General features: G+C 40.9%; 1 protein-coding gene across 1 annotated transcript in view; it reads right to left on the bottom strand.

The window, feature by feature from the left end:
* Positions 1 to 5,999: 5,999 nt before the first annotated feature.
* LOC128743144 (cadherin EGF LAG seven-pass G-type receptor 1-like) overlaps positions 6,000 to 17,635 on the bottom strand; it is a 117,049-nt gene continuing 105,413 nt past the window's right edge. Inside the window, exon 7 of the mRNA XM_053839669.1 lies at positions 6,000 to 6,395. Within this exon, the coding sequence (XP_053695644.1) occupies positions 6,000 to 6,395 (396 nt within the window). The remainder of the gene's footprint in view (positions 6,396 to 17,635) is intronic.

Here is a 17,635-nt window from a genome sequence, read left to right on the forward strand (position 1 = left end):
CACGAAGTTTTTGCTTGTAGCAGTTTACATCCCTCCCGATAGAAGCAAGGTAGTCAGGTTCATAGACGAGCATATCCTCTCGATTCGTAAGCTACGTGAGAAAGAGGTTTCTGACCACAGAATTTTCATTTGCGGTGATTACAACCAACCGCAAATTTCCTGGTTTACAGGAAGTACAATATGACAATTCCCTCATGTTTCCTGCTGCCAGTGCTGCTGTGGTTGATGGATTCGAATTCCTAAATTTAAAACATGTAAATCCACTGAGTACCACTGAGTTACCTTGGACGAACACTCGACCTCATGTACTGCCTTCCTGATCAAGAGATCTCAGTGATTTGCGCAATCTTCGCTCCTTGCCGTCCATCCTCACCATCCTCCACTGGATTTATTTTTGCCTATAGTGGTAGATCCCGTTGACGCTCCTGCTATCAATGTCGGAACGGCACCTCTAAATTATCGTCGTATAAACTTTAAGGCACTTGATGAATACCTTTCTTCTCCGGTCTGGGTTGCATTATTGGGCGAGATGGACGTGGATGATATGACATTGCTGTTTTGAGATGCTGTCTGCACTTGGCTGAATGGAAATGTACCTAAGGAGTTAAACCACCTTTAAGACCTGCTTGGAATAACAGTGAGCTGCGCAGATTAAAACGGCATCGCAACGCAAAACAGAGACTACTTCGTAAGCAACAAACACCGCTAAATAACCGCGCTTTCAAAGATGCCAGTGACGCTTACCGTAGGCTGAATAGTTCTCTTTGCAAATCCTATGTACTGCGGGTGCAATTTGGTTTGCGAAATAATCCTAAAAGCTTTTGGACATTCGTAAACTCTCAGAGGAAAAACTCTTCCATCCCTTCTAGTGTGATCCTGGGTGGAATGGAATCCTCGACAATTAGCGAATCTTGCGAATTGTTTGCCGATCATTTTTCTTCTGTGTTCGCGAGTGGCTGTACTACACAATCTGACGTTGAAATAGCTGCGTCGGATGTCCCTGATGGTGCAGTTGATCTCGCTGTTTTTGACGTCACTGCAGATATGGTTATTGCTGGTGCCAAGAAATTGAAGAGCTCCTACTCACCTGGTCCCAATGGTATTCCACCTATTATTCTCTGTCGCTGCGCTGCTCTTGCCCTGCCCTTCAGTCGGATTTTTAACAAATCGGATGATCAGCGGAAGTTTCCTACGCTGTGGAAACAGTCCTACATGTTTCCCGTATTCAAGAAGGGAGGAAAGCGAGACGTAAGGAACTACCGAGGCATTCCAAGTTTTTCTGCTCGATCAAAGCTTTTTGAAATCATCGTCAGTAGTGTAATCCTGAACAGCACCAAAAAGTATATTTCAGCTAACCAGCATGGCTTTATACAGGGTCGTTCTGTGTCGAATAACTTGATCGAATTCACCAGTACCTGCATTTCACAAATGGAAGCCGGGACGCAAATCGATGCTGTGTACACAGATATTAAGGCCGCGTTCGACACAGTAGATCATGAAATACTCTTGCACAAGCTCTCTAAACTGGGTGTTTCTGATAGACCGACTTCGTGGTTGAGCTCATATCTTACAGACCGTACTTTACGTGTCAAGCTGAATTCGACAGTTTCACGTGAATTTTGTGGTGTCCCATAAGGTAGTAATTTGGGGCCTTTGCTTTTCGCCTTGTACTTTAACGATATTGCTATTCTGCTGGGTTCTAGATGCGTACTGGTATATGCCGATGATCTGAAGGTCTATCTAGTTGTGAAATCTGTTGACGATTGCCGCCGATTGCAAACACTGCTGGGCATTTTCGCTGATTGGTATAACAGAAACAAGCTAACAATAAGCATTGAAAAATGTGTTGTTATATCATTTCATCGTTGCAATGTGCCTATCTCATTGGACTATCAGATAAACGGATTTGTTCTAGAACGCGTTGATCAGATTAATGATCTTGGAGTTCTGTTGGATAACAAGCTCACGTTCCGTTCAACCAACAATATGCTGCTGTCATCTCAAGAGCTTCGCAGCAACTGGGATTCGTCACAAAAATCGCTCGTGACTTTAAAGATCCGCAATGCTTGAAAGCATTGTACTGCGCATTAGTACGACCAATACTTGAAAACGCCTGTATCATCTGTAATCCCTATAACTTGTGCTGGACAGCTAGAAAAGAACGTGTGCAACGAAGTTTTCTCCGTATCGCTCTAAGACATCCTTCCGCGCTACGAAGACCGTTGCCAGCCTTGGATACGCTAGAGAATCGTCGGAAGAATCAACAAGCGACTTTTGTAGCCAAGCTTCTCAATAATGAGCTTAATGCCCCGGTTTTACTGTCTCAAATTGACTTTAGAGCTTCACGTAGACAGCTTCGTTCATCGAGTCTGCTGACAATTAGATTCCTCGAGTCTGCTAACAACTAGATTCCATGACGTCATGCACTCGTACCTTCACTCTAGTCGAAGACTTATTTGATTTTGGAAATGTTACTTCACGCGCTTTCATTTGAAGAATAACAAGGTCCAGGATGCTGCATTAGTTTTTGTTTTCGATTTAATTTTCCATATAAATAATGTCAATTGCCAGATGATTCGACCAATACACAATACAATACATCTTATCCTTGGCAGTAAAGATAGTCCAAAATAGTTTTTAATAACGATTTGGCAAACCAAAAGCCTTCACCGTTCAGTAAGAACTTGGGCACGTTCACCTATATTTGGGTATTAGTTCATGGGATATTGGAATCGATAACAAAAAGGTGATAACGAGGAGTAACATATTCACCAATTTAAGCATGAATGTGATCGCATAATGTTTAGGCAATTGTTCCGTTCCGCGTGAGTGGCGGTAGAACGGCATAGGGTAGATGATCCATTAGTTGCGCCACTAAGCACAATATACCTTCATTTTGCTTGTTTATTGAGGTATATGCTTCAATTAATGCTTGTGGGATATAAATTTATCAAATACAAGGTATTTGTCACAAGGCAAGACAATTGCGTTCGTTGTACGAGAAGCTTTATAAAGAAAAAATGAATTTTCCGATTCAATTATATTGTACCAACAGTTGCGCTAGTGTTTCCTTAATTAAGTTTGATGTTCCTTTAATTGTGGTATTCCATATAGGGTAGATGCGCCAGTAGTTGTGGTAGTACCTATAGTGGTGGAAACTCGAATTATTCCGTTATTCTTGTAGATTTTGGTACAAGTTTGATAGGTATCGAACTACCAGTACCAGTATTATCGGTAAGCACCAAACTTGCACCACTTGTTGTGGTAGTACCAGTAGTGGTGGAAACTTGAATTATTCCTTTGTTTTTGCAGATTTTGGTACAAGTTTGATAAGTATCGAACCACCAGTAACAGTATTATTTGATAAATATCAAACTTGTACCAAATCTGCAAAAATAATGGAATAATTCGAGTTTCCACCACTATTGGTACTACCACCACTAATGGTGCGTTTACCCTATTAAGGCCGCGTTCGACACAGTAGATCATGAAATACTCTTGCACAAGCTCTTTAAACTGGGTGTTTCTGATAGACTGACTTCGTGGTTGAGCTCATAACTTACAGACCATACTTTACGTATCAAGCTGACAGTTTCACGTGAATTTTGTAAAACTTCTGGTGTCCCACAAGGTAGTAATTTGGGGCCTTTGCTTTTCGCCTTGTACTTTAACGAAATTGCTATTCTGCTGGGTTCTAGATGCGTACTGGTAAATGCCGATGATCTAAAGGTCTATCTAGTTGTGAACACTGTTGACGATTGCCGCCGATTGCAAACACTGCTGGACATCTTCGCTGATTGGTGTAACAGAAACAAGCTAACAATAAGCATTGCCAAATGTGTTGCTATATCATTTCATCGTTGTAATGTGCCTATCTAATTTGACAATCAGATAAACGGAGTTGTTCTAGAACACGTCGATCAGAATAATGATCTTGGAGTTCTGTTGGATAACAAGCTCACGTTCAACCAACAATATGCTGCTGTCATCTCAAGAGCATCGCAGCAACTGGGATTCATCACAAAAATCGCTCGTGACTTTAAAGATCCGCATTGCTTGAAAGCATTGTACTGCGCATTAGTACGACCAATACTTGAAAACGCCTGTATCATCTGGAATCCCCATAACTTGTGGTGGACAGCTAGAATAGAACGTAGATTTGCCCGTACCTAATAATCTTCCGCGCCACGAAGACCGTTGCCAGCCTTGGATACGCTAGAGAGTAGTCGGAAGAATCAACAAGCGACTTTTGTAGCCAAGCTTCTCAATAATGAGCTTGATGCCCCGGTTTTACTGTCTCAAATTGATTTTAGAGCTTCACGGAGACAGCTTCGTTCATCAAGTCTGCTGACAACTAAATTCCATCGGACCATGTACGGATTTTATGAACCACTGACGTCATGCACTCGTACCTTCACTCTAAGATCGAAGACTTATTTGATTTTGGAAATGTTACTTCACGCGCTTTGAATAGAAGAATAACAAGGTCCAGGATGCTGCATTAGCCTTAGTTTTAGATTTAATTTCCCATGTAGATAATGTCAATTGTCAGATGACTCGACCAATACACAATACAATACATCTTATCCTTGACAGTAAAGAAAATCCAAAATAGTTTTTAATAACGATTTGGCAAACTGAAAAGCGTTCACCGTCCAGTAAGATTTTGGGCTCGTTCACCTATATTTAGGTATCAGTTCATGGGATATTGGAATCGATAAAAAAAGGTGATAACGAGGAGTAACATATTCACCAATTTAAGCATAAATGTGATCGCATAATGTTTAGGCAATTGTTCCGTTCCGTGTGAGTGGCGGTAGAATGGCATATAGTTACCGAACCAGAAAAAAGCCTGAACAGGAAATCGAAATGTTTTATACGCATTTTATTGCCTCCATACGGGGTGAAACGGCTTACTTGTTACAATCATTTCCCACCTGATACCAGGCAGGATATACGCTGTTTTTTGTGCATCACCACACCACCGCGCAATGGAATCCGATGAGGGGATTATTTTTTTCGCAGCGCAGCGGTTCGCTTAGTTCGATCCCTGTTGGTTTTGCTGCTCTGCCGAAAAAAAAAAACTAATTTCTCCCGCATCCGGCAGGCTGCTGGACAGCAACCAGCGAACCTAATCATCCGTGACCACTTCCGTTGTCGTTGCTGCTGCTGCTGCTGTTTTCCGGATATTATCCAATGTTGACATTGGATAACGAACGAATTCATCAGCAGTGGGGGTCAGCGTTTCGCAGATGAGTTATTGTTTTTTTTAGTACAAGGATCTGAGGGGGTATTTGCTTTGCAAATCTTTATTTTATCGGTAGAGTGAGCACGCTCTGTTGATTTTATCCTCTTGTCATCTGGTTCTACCGATCGGAATCAATTTATGGCGTAATTGATATTCTGAATTGGGTTTGATGACATCGAAGAGTCAATTTTTTTCTATTTTAAATATGCATGAAATATTTTTCAATTTTGCTAGGTAACTTTGCAGAATGCTGTCGATCATCGAAGGGACAGGATAGGGACTTTTCTCAACATAAATAAAACTGTTGCATATGTATATCAAGAGCTAACAACTGTGTTTTTTTTCATTCAAATATATTCTTCCAAGCAATTTACACTGTTGCTGTCATGGGTAGGGTTAAATGTATGCATTTCAACTACATGACTGTTCTACGGCATAACCTGCGGCAGCTACACTGTACACTATACACCGTACAGGGTGCTAAAACGTTCGTACCTCATACGACTAAAGATTTGGTTTTTGTATAACATTAATCGTGCTAAAATAGAGCTGATATCCGCTGCATCATGCAGCGTTACTTTCTGATATGGCCACGGTTGACTAAAAGATGATATATTTAGTTATCGGTTATTATAATACATTCCCTTCGGATCGTTCCAGCTACTGATTTTTATTGTCTCTACGCGCTAAGCAAGCACACATATCTGACCACCTCGAGCCATGCCCTGCAACTTGCCGTCCACCCGCCGTTTCATACCGAAGCCGGCAGTGGGCTGCGTGGGATCTCGTCGATCGCCAGCGACGTGGACAGTTCACCGGCGAAAGCACAATCCAGGGCCGACGGTACGACGCAATCGTTCCGATCGACAAAGTTCCGCTCTCGGTAGGCCATCTTAACGTAGCTGTGCGCCGGTGACGGACTGTCCTCCGCTTCCGCCATGAATGGGTTGAAAGCCGTTGCTCCGGGTGGCGCCTGCGGCGGTAAGTCTTCGTAGTTCGGATTCGTTACCGAGAGGACACCGTAACGGCCTCCTTCGCCGTCCTTGAGGCTACGATAGGTGCCGCGCCGCGTCTTTTGACTGTGCGGAGCCGAGTACAGTTTCAACACCTTACAGTTGCAGGACACCAGCATCGCTATCACCAGTCCCTGGAAAGGAAGAAAGCAAAAAATCGGCAAGAAAATCAATCAATAATGCATTTCACTGGCGCACAGTGGGACGGATTCAATAAAGTGAGACATAAGCAATTGCCTCGAAACCTTTAGACATAGCATAATAGTTGATTCAGAAAAGTTTCTTCATTTAAAAAGCAGTTTTTAGTGGTAAAAAAATAGTCGGACATTGGGTGTCCCTAACTAGATACAAAAAATATTTTCTATATGTTAACCCCCTTAAAGGTAAATGTAAACATGTACAAATAAAAAAACCAGTGATAGCTTCAAAAGGGAAAAAGATAGAGCTCAACGACCTTTGACGAAAATGTGCAATTTAATTTGATTAGCAATTTCATAAAACATTTGAAAGGCGTACGAAGCGTTATTAAAGAGCTAGAGCGAAAAAACTGTTTTTAAGGGTGTTCCTAAGAATTTCGCTTTATAACTTCTTTCATGTAAAAAATAGAAATCCTCAGTATTCAACAGTTTCTTAAACTGAAGTTTACATTCGGTTTTGGTGAGATTACATTCAATTTTAGCTTCTTCTTCAGGAAGCTCATCAAACTGATTCAATCTATGATGAATGGTACTCAGTGTTGTGTTCGGATTTGGAGTGGATTGTCAAGTTCATTCGAATCACGCAGAGGGCTTCATCATAGTGATGCTCTCTATGGCAAACCAAGCCTATAAAAAGGAGGCTAAAGCTAAACGGATACGCAGGAATGCCGGAAAGATGCAATGCAAAGATGGTATTTGCCTTAAATCCGGTAGGATTAAGACGACCTGCGGCGCAGCGCGCAAGATGCTTAGACCAGGTGGAGCGAGATCTGGCGTAGAGTGCACGGTGTCCGAGAAATTAAAGAGCGTTGGCCCACAACTTACTATGGACTAAAAATTTAAATTCCATTGAGATTTAAAATTAAAATTCACATTCAGCTATCTGTTGAAATAAACATGCTAGAAGAAGAAATGTGATTTGAAGAGTCGTTTAAAAACAAAGGTCTATTGCAGAAAATAGGTAAAAAGTAGAAGTTTGAAATAGTGAGAAAAAATACTTGAAATTGCTTTATCTTTAATATTTTGAAACCAAAAAGGTGAAAAAAATTTACTCAAAAAGTTACGATTTAAATTATTGTTAGTTAAGGTTACACCTTAACGACACCTGGACGACCCCTTCAAAAGATGCATCATTTTTTCATTCAAAAAGTTGCCGAAGACCACATTGAGCTGAGTCATGCCGTTTAACCGCAAATATTTTTGTGGCGGAATTTTAATTTCTGGCTCATAGTGCAACCGAGTGCATTGGAGAAACTTTGTTCGTCAGGCTTTGTCTTAGGACAGCATGCCAGCTAAGTAAAGTAAGTAAGCTCAGGAAGAAGAAAAAGCATATTAGTTTTGGGTGATTTCCAAAAATAACGTGGACCTGTATTGTACGGTAGATTGTGATCTCTTGCAACTTCCCAAACTTTTTCGGTTTATCCTGCTAGATCAAGAGCGTGATGCAATATATCAGGATCATAGAGCTTCGATTTCTGAATATTGATTTTCCTTGCACGTTTTTTCGTTTTACTGAAAACAAATTACAATTTTATTCAGAAACAGCGAATATTGTTGATCTATATGCTTGACGAAGTTAAACAATGGCCCATAATACTGTGAGCAAAATCAACTTTTCCCAGTATTATGGCCCATTGTTTAACTTCGTGTATTAAGCGGAAATGAATTTTTCTAGGTAGTTTCACCGTAATTCAATGAATACATACATATTCCCTCGGTTTCCATCCATTTTGCGCTCAGACACACAAATTTACGTCGATATTCAGCTTATAATTCACACCCAGCTATTTATAACAACCGCAAAAATGATAACAAATCGACAGTCGATTGGAGTCAACTAACAACTATCGGAAAATTAAGAAAATTAACGCATTGGAACTAAGTGTATTGCTGTCAAGCATGCAGCAGAATGTTGATTCTATCGATTGAACTCGGCTGAATTCCAACAACAGTCACAGAAGGCCGAATCACGAAAGGCCGAATCGCGAAAGGGCGAATCGCGAAAGGTCGAATCACGAATGGCCGAATCACGAAAGGCCGAATTTTCCCGGAATGCCCAAATCAACAAAATTTTTATTGCTCATTTTGTGAAACGTTACATATTTTGAATAAATTTTTTCATCTGTTTCTCTCCGCGAATTTTAAACATCGCCCTGAAAAACCTTTAAAATTTTCCTCTTGATTTGCCTTTTGTTCCACTCGCAGATCTGTGATGATCCTCGTCATTTATAGGTGAAGGAGAAAAGCCTTTCGTAAAATTATGTACCTTAGTTTCAGAAAAACAAGACATACTCTGCGTCTTATTTTTTATTTTGGTAGATAGAGTATAGATAATTGATAGTTGTTTCTTCCCCTTAGCGCGAATTATTTAAGTTTATCATAGGGACGTTTATTATAGGGTGCCACTACTATTTAAGTACATGCATTTTCCTAGGTTTACTAGTTTTACTAGTAAGGATTATCCCTTAGTTAACTCCGAACGAGCGACAGCGAGTAAGAACAGCATAAACCGAACATTTGTGCAGGCTGAAGGCTGCAGGCTGATTATTTTCAGCCGAATAAGACGGTCGGCCATTCGTGTTTTGGCCTTTTGTAATTCGGCCATTTGTGTTTCGGCCATTCGTAGGTAATCCGTCTGTTGATGCTGCTAATACACTTTCCAGGGGACGAAATGAAACAATGGTTCAAGAAATGCTACTTGATTGTGTAGCTAGATGCAAACTGGTACAGATTAATGTCACCTGTATTCCTAATGGGCGGTATCTCGCAATGTTGCAAATTACGCGAGAAGCAAAAGATGTCTAGTCTTATGCGAGCGAGTATGAGAAGCATAACACCCAACGCTTTTTTTTTTGTGTGGATATTATCACTACGACCAGCATTTTGATCTATTGTGATCTTATCCAGGTGTTGTTCCGCACTTCGTTGTTATTGCAGTATCGCTATAGAGTGAGCGAACTGCTTTTATTATCCGTGCTTAAAGTGTCGGTGTGTTTTCACCCCTTTTTCGCTCTACGCTTCTTACTACTGTTCAACCAATCTAGCTCTAGAGCCAAGAAGTGCGGAGACTAGTTACAATTTGTCCTTGGACAAGAGGCTTCATTCGCACCTCGAGCAAGTATCCTTCTTATAACCAGTCCCGGCTAAAGGCTTCATGGTCGGTAAAGCAGAGTTCAGCACAGAGTGAGAGTGTTTATGTGTGTATGTATGTGTTCCTTACTACTTATGCATTACCAATCTCGTTCCTATAACCAGGAAGCGGAACAAGCTATAATTTGCCCTTGAACAAGAGGCTTCATTCGCACCTCAAGCAAGTACCATTCTTATAACTTGCCCTGGCAAGAGGCTTTCATTGTTAGTAAATGCAGAATGCAGTAGGAAGGATGTGGAGAGGCCTGAGAATAAACCCATGCTAAGTCACTTAACATCGAATGGCCTGATTCTACTAAGATTTGCACCCACCATCACTCGCTTGTCAAGGCAGACTCGGTAACCTTGCGGCTACAGGCCCCCCCACCCAACGCTTATGCCACAGACGCAAGTGTACAACAGCCGCCGTTGCTGTGTGCAGACATTCTGCTACTTACACACTCGTGAACGCACAGTTTCATAGCGTCTTTCTGCATAGCCCTCTCACGAGGTAAAGAACTCGTGGGCAGATAGCTGCCTTGAGCACTAGCAGTAATCTGTATCCCAGAGATTTTGTATTATCTTTTCTTCTTCATCTTACGACGACCGTGGTTGTTAGTAAGTACACACTTGCAGAAACTCGTCGCAGTGCATGAATAAATAAGAGCAAGAGTCCAAAAGGGACCCGATCAGACAAACGTAACAAAATTATAACAAATCATGATATTCTGTTACGACGGTTTTTCTAACATGATTTGTTATAATTTTGGTCTCGTTAGTAGTTAAAATATCAAAAATTCTATCAGAACTTATATGCAGTCGTAGCAAAACATAACAAAATTTGTTATGTTTAGATCAAAATTATATCAAAATTTGTTGTAATATATCTAACAGGTTTTGTTATAATTTTGTTAAAAAACACCCAATTCTTTTTTTACACGGGAGATGCGTCCTGTGTAAAAAAAACCGTGCAAAAATAAACCGTGTTATTTCGAGAAACCGTGTAAAAAAAATCCGTGTTATTTCGAAAAACCGTGCAAAAAAAGTCGTGCAAAAAAATCCGTGTAAAAAAATCCGTGTAAAAAAATCCGTGCAATAAAAGAATTGGGTGTATAGCAAAAACTTTTTTGCCTTTATCTGCTATATCGACATTTTATTTCGACGAAATTGTCAAAAATAGACAACTACTTTCGAGAACATTCACAAACAGCACAGAAAAAAAAACTTTCATACATTTTCAAAAATTGTTCATCCTTCAACCGGGATTGAACTCATGACATATCGAATAGAATGCAACCGCTCAAGAACGGCTCGAGCAATTCTCTTGCTTCTTTTTTGACATAGGACTACGTCTTTGTTTACTATACTGGGACTGGGTAGCACTTTGTAAAAACGAAAAATAGAAGTGTAACGTTTGAATGAAATATTTCAAACGCTAATAGCTACTATACTACTGAACGAAACATAACAGTTAATATGTCGTTGGATAGATAAAATGTCCAGCAATTTTGTAGTAACATATTAATAATAATTTTTTATACGCTAAATAGTGAAAATGTGTGTAAAGTTTTAAGGTCGAATTTTCCCATACATTTCCCTTGTGATCGCCTAGCTTCACAGGCACGGACGACAATTAGATACACCAAAGGATTTGGATCCAAATGATAACCTTTGAGACCACTTTGTAAGCCACACCCCTTTTCCAATCCAATTGGCAACATCGATGGCTATTGACGGCAACACCGACCCCGAAGACAAGCGGAATCAGCGGGCAATGGCCAACGTGAATCCCACGCGATGCACTTTACGTTACATTTTGCATTATCCCCATCGCAGACATGCGAAATTGTTCGATAGCTTGCTCAATCAGTGTCGGACAATCATTTAAGCAGCAGCAGCCGATATGGTTTCCTCCACTACCTACACTAGCTTACAAGTAGCAGCGGCAGTGCCAGTGACTATAAAATAGTACACTTGGTTCACCGCCTGCTCATTTATCGCACGATCGCACTGACGGACGGCCAGTATTTATCATCGACGGCTATTCGTGCGAAACCAACGGCATTTGGCGGCAACACCGACAGCAATTGAAGGTAAAAACGATGGCATTTTGGAGGCAACACTGGCAATTGGATGCAAATCCAATGACTTTTGCGGCAATTAATGGCAATTCGAGGCATACCCGATGACATTTTGGCGGCAGTTCCAATGGCAATTATCGCGAACTAACACTGAAGGCAAATGGAAACGGATCGACTGACGGGCAGCAAATTCAGCAGCAGGCTATTGTGGTCTTAAACAGTTCTTAAAGAACTATAGAATTGAAGAATGGAAAGATTTTTCTACACTTTCTAAATGGTTAACGTTCCATTTTACGTTATACCATGGTAAACATGGAAAATGCTTGCTCATTCAGCGTCGGAGAAGCATCATTCAAGCAGCAGCATCAGTCGATCTGGTTTCCCCCAACACCTACACTAGCTTATAAGTAGCAGCGGCTTTATGCAAATGGCTTTAAATTTGATTTCATCATGGTGTGATAGGCAGGGTCTCAGCATAAATGCCAATAAAACTACTATCATACCATTTACGAGAAGGATAAAATTTACATTAAATAACATCAGATTGAAAGGAACACTTTTAAAACTTTCAGACACTGTTAAATATCTTGGAGTATTTCTTGACAGAAAACTCAATTGGAACACACATCTAGAGCAAGCAGTAAACAAAGCAACAAATGCTCTATGGATATGTAAAAGAACGTTTGGTAAGCAATGGGGACTGAAACCGAAGATGATCCATTGGATCTATTCGGCCATTGTCAGACCCAGGATTACCTATGCTTCGTTGGTCTGGTGGCCAAAAACGAAAGAGAAAACTACCCAAACAAAGCTGGAAAAACTTCAAAGGCTAGCCACTCTCTCAATAACAGGTGCAATGAGAAGTACACCCTCGAAGGCATTGGATGCTTTACTCTATATACTTCCATTGCATCAGTTTATACAATTAGAAGCTGAAAAAAGTGCTCTGAGGATCAAAAGATCAAAGAACCTTTTTGAAGGGGACTTAACAGGTCATCTCAGTATTCTAAAAACTATTAGTATAAATCCTCTTGTAACCAGTAATGAAGATTGGATGGAGAAAAAATACAACTTCAACCGAATATTTCGTGTATTTGAGCCTAGACGTGATTCCTGGGAAGATGGTGGTCCCGATATTCGTCCAGGCTCGACAGTTTTCTATACAGATGGTTCAAAAATGGACAATCAAGTGGGAGCAGGAGTCACTGGCCCAGGAATAGACATGTCAATTTCTATGGGCAGATGGCCAACTGTATTCCAAGCTGAAATACAAGCAATTCTAGAATGTACGACTGTGTGCTTGCGCAGGAACTATAAACATTCAAATATATGCATCATGTCCGACAGCCAAGCAGCTCTAAACGCTCTAAAGTCGGCGACATGCACATCAAAACTTGTCTGGGAATGTATTCAATCACTCCAAAAATTGTCTCGTCGTAACCAAGTCAACTTGTACTGGGTCCCAGGTCACTGTGGAATTGATGGAAATGAGAGAGCTGATGCACTAGCAAGACTCGGATCATCTCATCAATTTGTAGGACCTGAGCCCTTCTGTTGCTTATCTGCTTCTGCTTTAAAAATGGAGCTAAAAGCATGGGAATGTACGAAAGTGGAATCAAATTGGAATAACACTTTCAATGCTAGGCAGTCGAAACGTTTCATCTCTCCAAACGTTTCAATTACTCGCAAAATACTGGAGCTTTCGAAGAAAGATCTAAGCATTTATACTGGTCTTATAACAGGACATTGTCCGAGCCGCTATCATCTGAAGCTAATGGGAAAACTTCATGATGATATATGTCGCTTCTGCGGCATAGAAAAAGAAGACTCGGAACACCTGTTATGCCGATGTCCGGCAATTCTCAATAAAAGATTAAGGTTCTTCGAAAGAGGGCTGTTAGAACCCTCTGATATTTGGAGAACAACTCCCAGTGCAGTAGTGCACTTCATCCGAAGTGCATCACCGGACTGGACAAATGCTGTTAGTCAAACAATGACAATCACTTCTGCTAGTGGTGCGTCATCTTGACAACATAGCTATAATAAAACGGGGAATATATCACAATAGATCAAACAAATGGTCGCAGTGATAAAAATACCCAACACGGAAAAAAAAAGTAGCAGCGGCAGTGCCAGTGACTATGAAATAGCACACTTGGTTCGCCGTCTGCTCATTTATCGCACGACTGCACTGACGGACGGACAGTATTTACCGTTGACGGCTATTGGTGGGGCAACACCAGTAATTGGCGGCAACGCCGATAGAAAATGGAGACAAAAACGATGGAATTTCGGCGGAACACCGGCAATTGGAGGCGAACCAAGGGCTTGGGGTGGCAAGACCAAGGACATTTCGCGGCAACACCGGTTGTTAGTGGTAACATTAATGGCAATTGGAGGCAAAGCTGATGGCATTTTGGCGGCAACTTCGATCGCAATTATCGTAAACCAACACTGATGGCAAACGGAAACGGAAACGACTGACTGGCAGTAAATTCAGCAGCAGGCCGTTGTGGTCTTAAACAGTTCTTATAAGAGTTATAGTAATTGAAGAATGGAAAGATTTTTCTACACTTTCTAAATGGTTAACGTTCCATTCGGATAATTATTTGAGCAACAGCAGCAGCAGCCGATCTGGTTTCTCCCACACATACACTAGCTTACAAGTAGCAACGGCAGTGTCAGTGACTATAAAATAGCACACTAGGTTCGCCGTCTGCTTATTTATCGCACGATCGCACTGACGGACGGTCAGTATTTTGATAAAACTAATCCATTTATACTTTACAGTGATTTGGTATTTCCTATGCTTATATCTACGTGCTCGTTAGAACGAGCTCACACGTATATGAAAATTAGACCACACGAGCGCAGGCTTCGCAACATTATTATATCGACCTTCATCAGCGAATCAGCCCTCTGTCCTATCTGCCATTGACCATCTAGTTCCTCTTGACGAATATCATTTTATTCTGGAGTTCTAGGACCTGACCTGGGCAGCACAGCGTTAAATTTTAAAACGTACCAGCTTTACTTCGTTTTCACTAGTCGGTCAATTGGGATCCAGTCACAAACTACATTGATGTGGATGATGCGACACTCCAGTTCATCCTTATTTTTCGTGATGCATTATTCAGATATACTTTACGCTTTAAATCCGCTTCCAATACAACATGGGGTAACGCACAGCTCCGCTTACTCAAGAGACTCCGTGCTTCTGCGTTGCGTAAATACACCCACCGTCGCGTCGTTGTCCCTTCACAAACATGACTTTTAATGTAGCCAGCGCCAATGATCGTCGATACTATCGTCAGAGACATGCTTGGTATCTTCACAAAAGCCAAGAGCATTTACAACGGTTTCCTACCAAATTTTGGTTGTTCGCTAAAACCAAAACCAAGGATCATGGTCTTCCTGCTAACATAGCCCGTAAAGCTGATCATTTCTGTACAGTTTTCAACTGTTCAACTTGTATAATGGTCCCCGAACGTATTCCGGCTAATCTGATCAATCTGGATACGTTTACTATCACTGATGTTAACGAAAGCTACACGAAAATTAATGCTTCCGTTTGTGCCAAGGTCAGCTGGAGTACCTTCATCAATTCTAAAAACTTGATACCGGTATTAATATTTTTTGAAACGATGGCTCTACAATTGATGAAGGGACGGTAGGGGAAAGAAATGAAAATTTTTGGTGAAGGAGGGGAAGAGCGGAATGGAAAGGAGGGGGGATATTGGTAGCTACGCTTGACAAGTAGTCATTTTGACTCCTTTCCCCTTCATTCATTCTCATTTTCATTTCTTTCCCCTACCGTGATTGAGGATAAATCCTAAAACTCACTCGAAGGTGGTGAATGTTTGCAAATGGAGCTAGAAGTTGCTGCCTGCTGTACCATTGTCCGCAGCCAACGAATGTGAAAATATTGGAGATTTTTTGCCACCACTATTCAAAACTTAGCTCCTAACTTCTCTACTACTTACTACTTACTTCTCAATTAATCTACACAATTTTTAGGGGGTTTTAATCTAACAGAACTAGCATATTTCACTATAATATTTTTAGTTTAAAATACTGACAGAACCGCTAAAACCTTCGCTGAATTTCTAAATTTCAAAATGACAGTAGCTAGAAAGCTGAAACAGGGGAAAACGAAGACGGAAATTCGATTTTTTTGCCTCCACACTTTCTCGCTCTGCTTATCCATCTGCCACCAGCCATCAGCTGGAATTGGTCTTAATGCTAATATCGTTAGCTATCGTCATTTGAGTACCGGAAGGTATATGCATATCAAGAACCATATTACATTACTGTTTCTGACAGATTTGAAACGAGGGTTCTGTGTATGGTAAAGGAGAAAAAAAGCCCGACGGCTTTTTTTTTCTTTTTCCCATGCATACTAGATGATTCCATTTTGTTGCGCATTTTGATGGAGACGCGAGGTTATTTAAATGTACGGCCTGTCGTATTTGTATTCTTTCGAAAAGGAAAAGAATTTTTTCCTCTCTAGGAAATCATTCTGTCGATCAGCAAACGTAACTATTGAAAACTTTAACGGACGTCATTCAATCTTCGATAATAATAGCCCTGACCGAGAAGACGGCAAACAGCTTTCGCGTTTATCCTTTGAGCCCAGCGCACCCTAATCGACGGTGTACCCGCATCATCATCATCGTGGTTATAATCCTACCTAGTTATAAGTATAGAGGTGTACACTGGTCCTGCGTACGGACAGACGTTTGTAGCAGCTGTACGTCAAACTGTGTAAACATCACGGCATGGCACGGGAATTGCAGGCCAACCGCCTGAGGTTGACTTGACGAGGGTCGTAATTGGCCGCTGTTTGGTATCGATTTCAAGTACCACTGACAAAAAAAAATATGTAAAACCTTGTGAATTATGTAAACGGTGTACTCCATTAGTTAAATTGGAAGCCACATCCACTTCAGATGATACATTCGAAACATGTTTGAATAATGCCATAAACTGAAATCATGAATGCAGTATGGGAAATTTGTTCCTCGTAGTATTTCAACCGAATTATCATAGCATGAATAACCAATTCTTACTGTGCGCCCCAAACCAAACAAGCCAGATTGGTTTTGCTCACTTGCAGAGTCAATTCACATACCAGTGCGTGAATCAAGTGAACTATTTTTTTGTGATTTCTCCATCATTCTATCGCAACGCGAGGAACGGGCACCAACCGGAAGTGTCAACAGGTGCGGGCGCACATGAGACTATAACCGTATAGCTCTAGAGGACAAGCTGTTTCCTCTCGAATCCGGTTGCACAGACGGAAAGTTTATTCATTTTTTGATTCAATTTCTTCTTGTACGCTGCTGGTACGAGGGTAAACAGATTCTCTCGTCATACGTCATCCCTTTATCCTCTAGCAATCCGTCGACTAGGAGAGCAAACATCATCAGTCTTGCCGTTTGGAACTTGCTTCAAAGACGGTATACTCTGCAGCCTTAACTGGGCTTTACCTATGTATATGTTATATTCCGTCCTTCACCCAAATTTCGGATGTTTATCGGCTCTGAACGTGTGGCTGAGTCGATGTCGATATAATGCAGCACCCATGGAAGTAATTTGGAAGAAATTCAAAAAAATCTTTTGATCACATTGTAGATTGAAAAGTTTTTCTATCTTGCTTCAAGGTTTTTCGTTCCCATGATAGTTTTCCAAAAATTGTTTTTCTTATAAAATCGACCATAATACCTCAATTGGCTTTAGTTTCGGGGTATTAGCTGAAACCCCCTCGTTGGGAACTATAGACTTCATTGTCGTTGTACAACTGTTTGGTCACTATTCAATGACAGCTTACCAAGCCGGATTTGCTGTTCCAAAAAACTAGCAATCTCTTTTGAAAGCTTTTCTTTTAATACATTTCCTGATTTATATTCCAGAAGTTATGTAGGGTACGGTCTTTGGTCTTTCTTTCGCCAATAAAAAAATACTTTG

This window comes from Sabethes cyaneus, chromosome 3 (genome assembly GCF_943734655.1).
Source record: "Sabethes cyaneus chromosome 3, idSabCyanKW18_F2, whole genome shotgun sequence".
Taxonomy (NCBI): Eukaryota; Metazoa; Arthropoda; class Insecta; order Diptera; family Culicidae; genus Sabethes; species Sabethes cyaneus.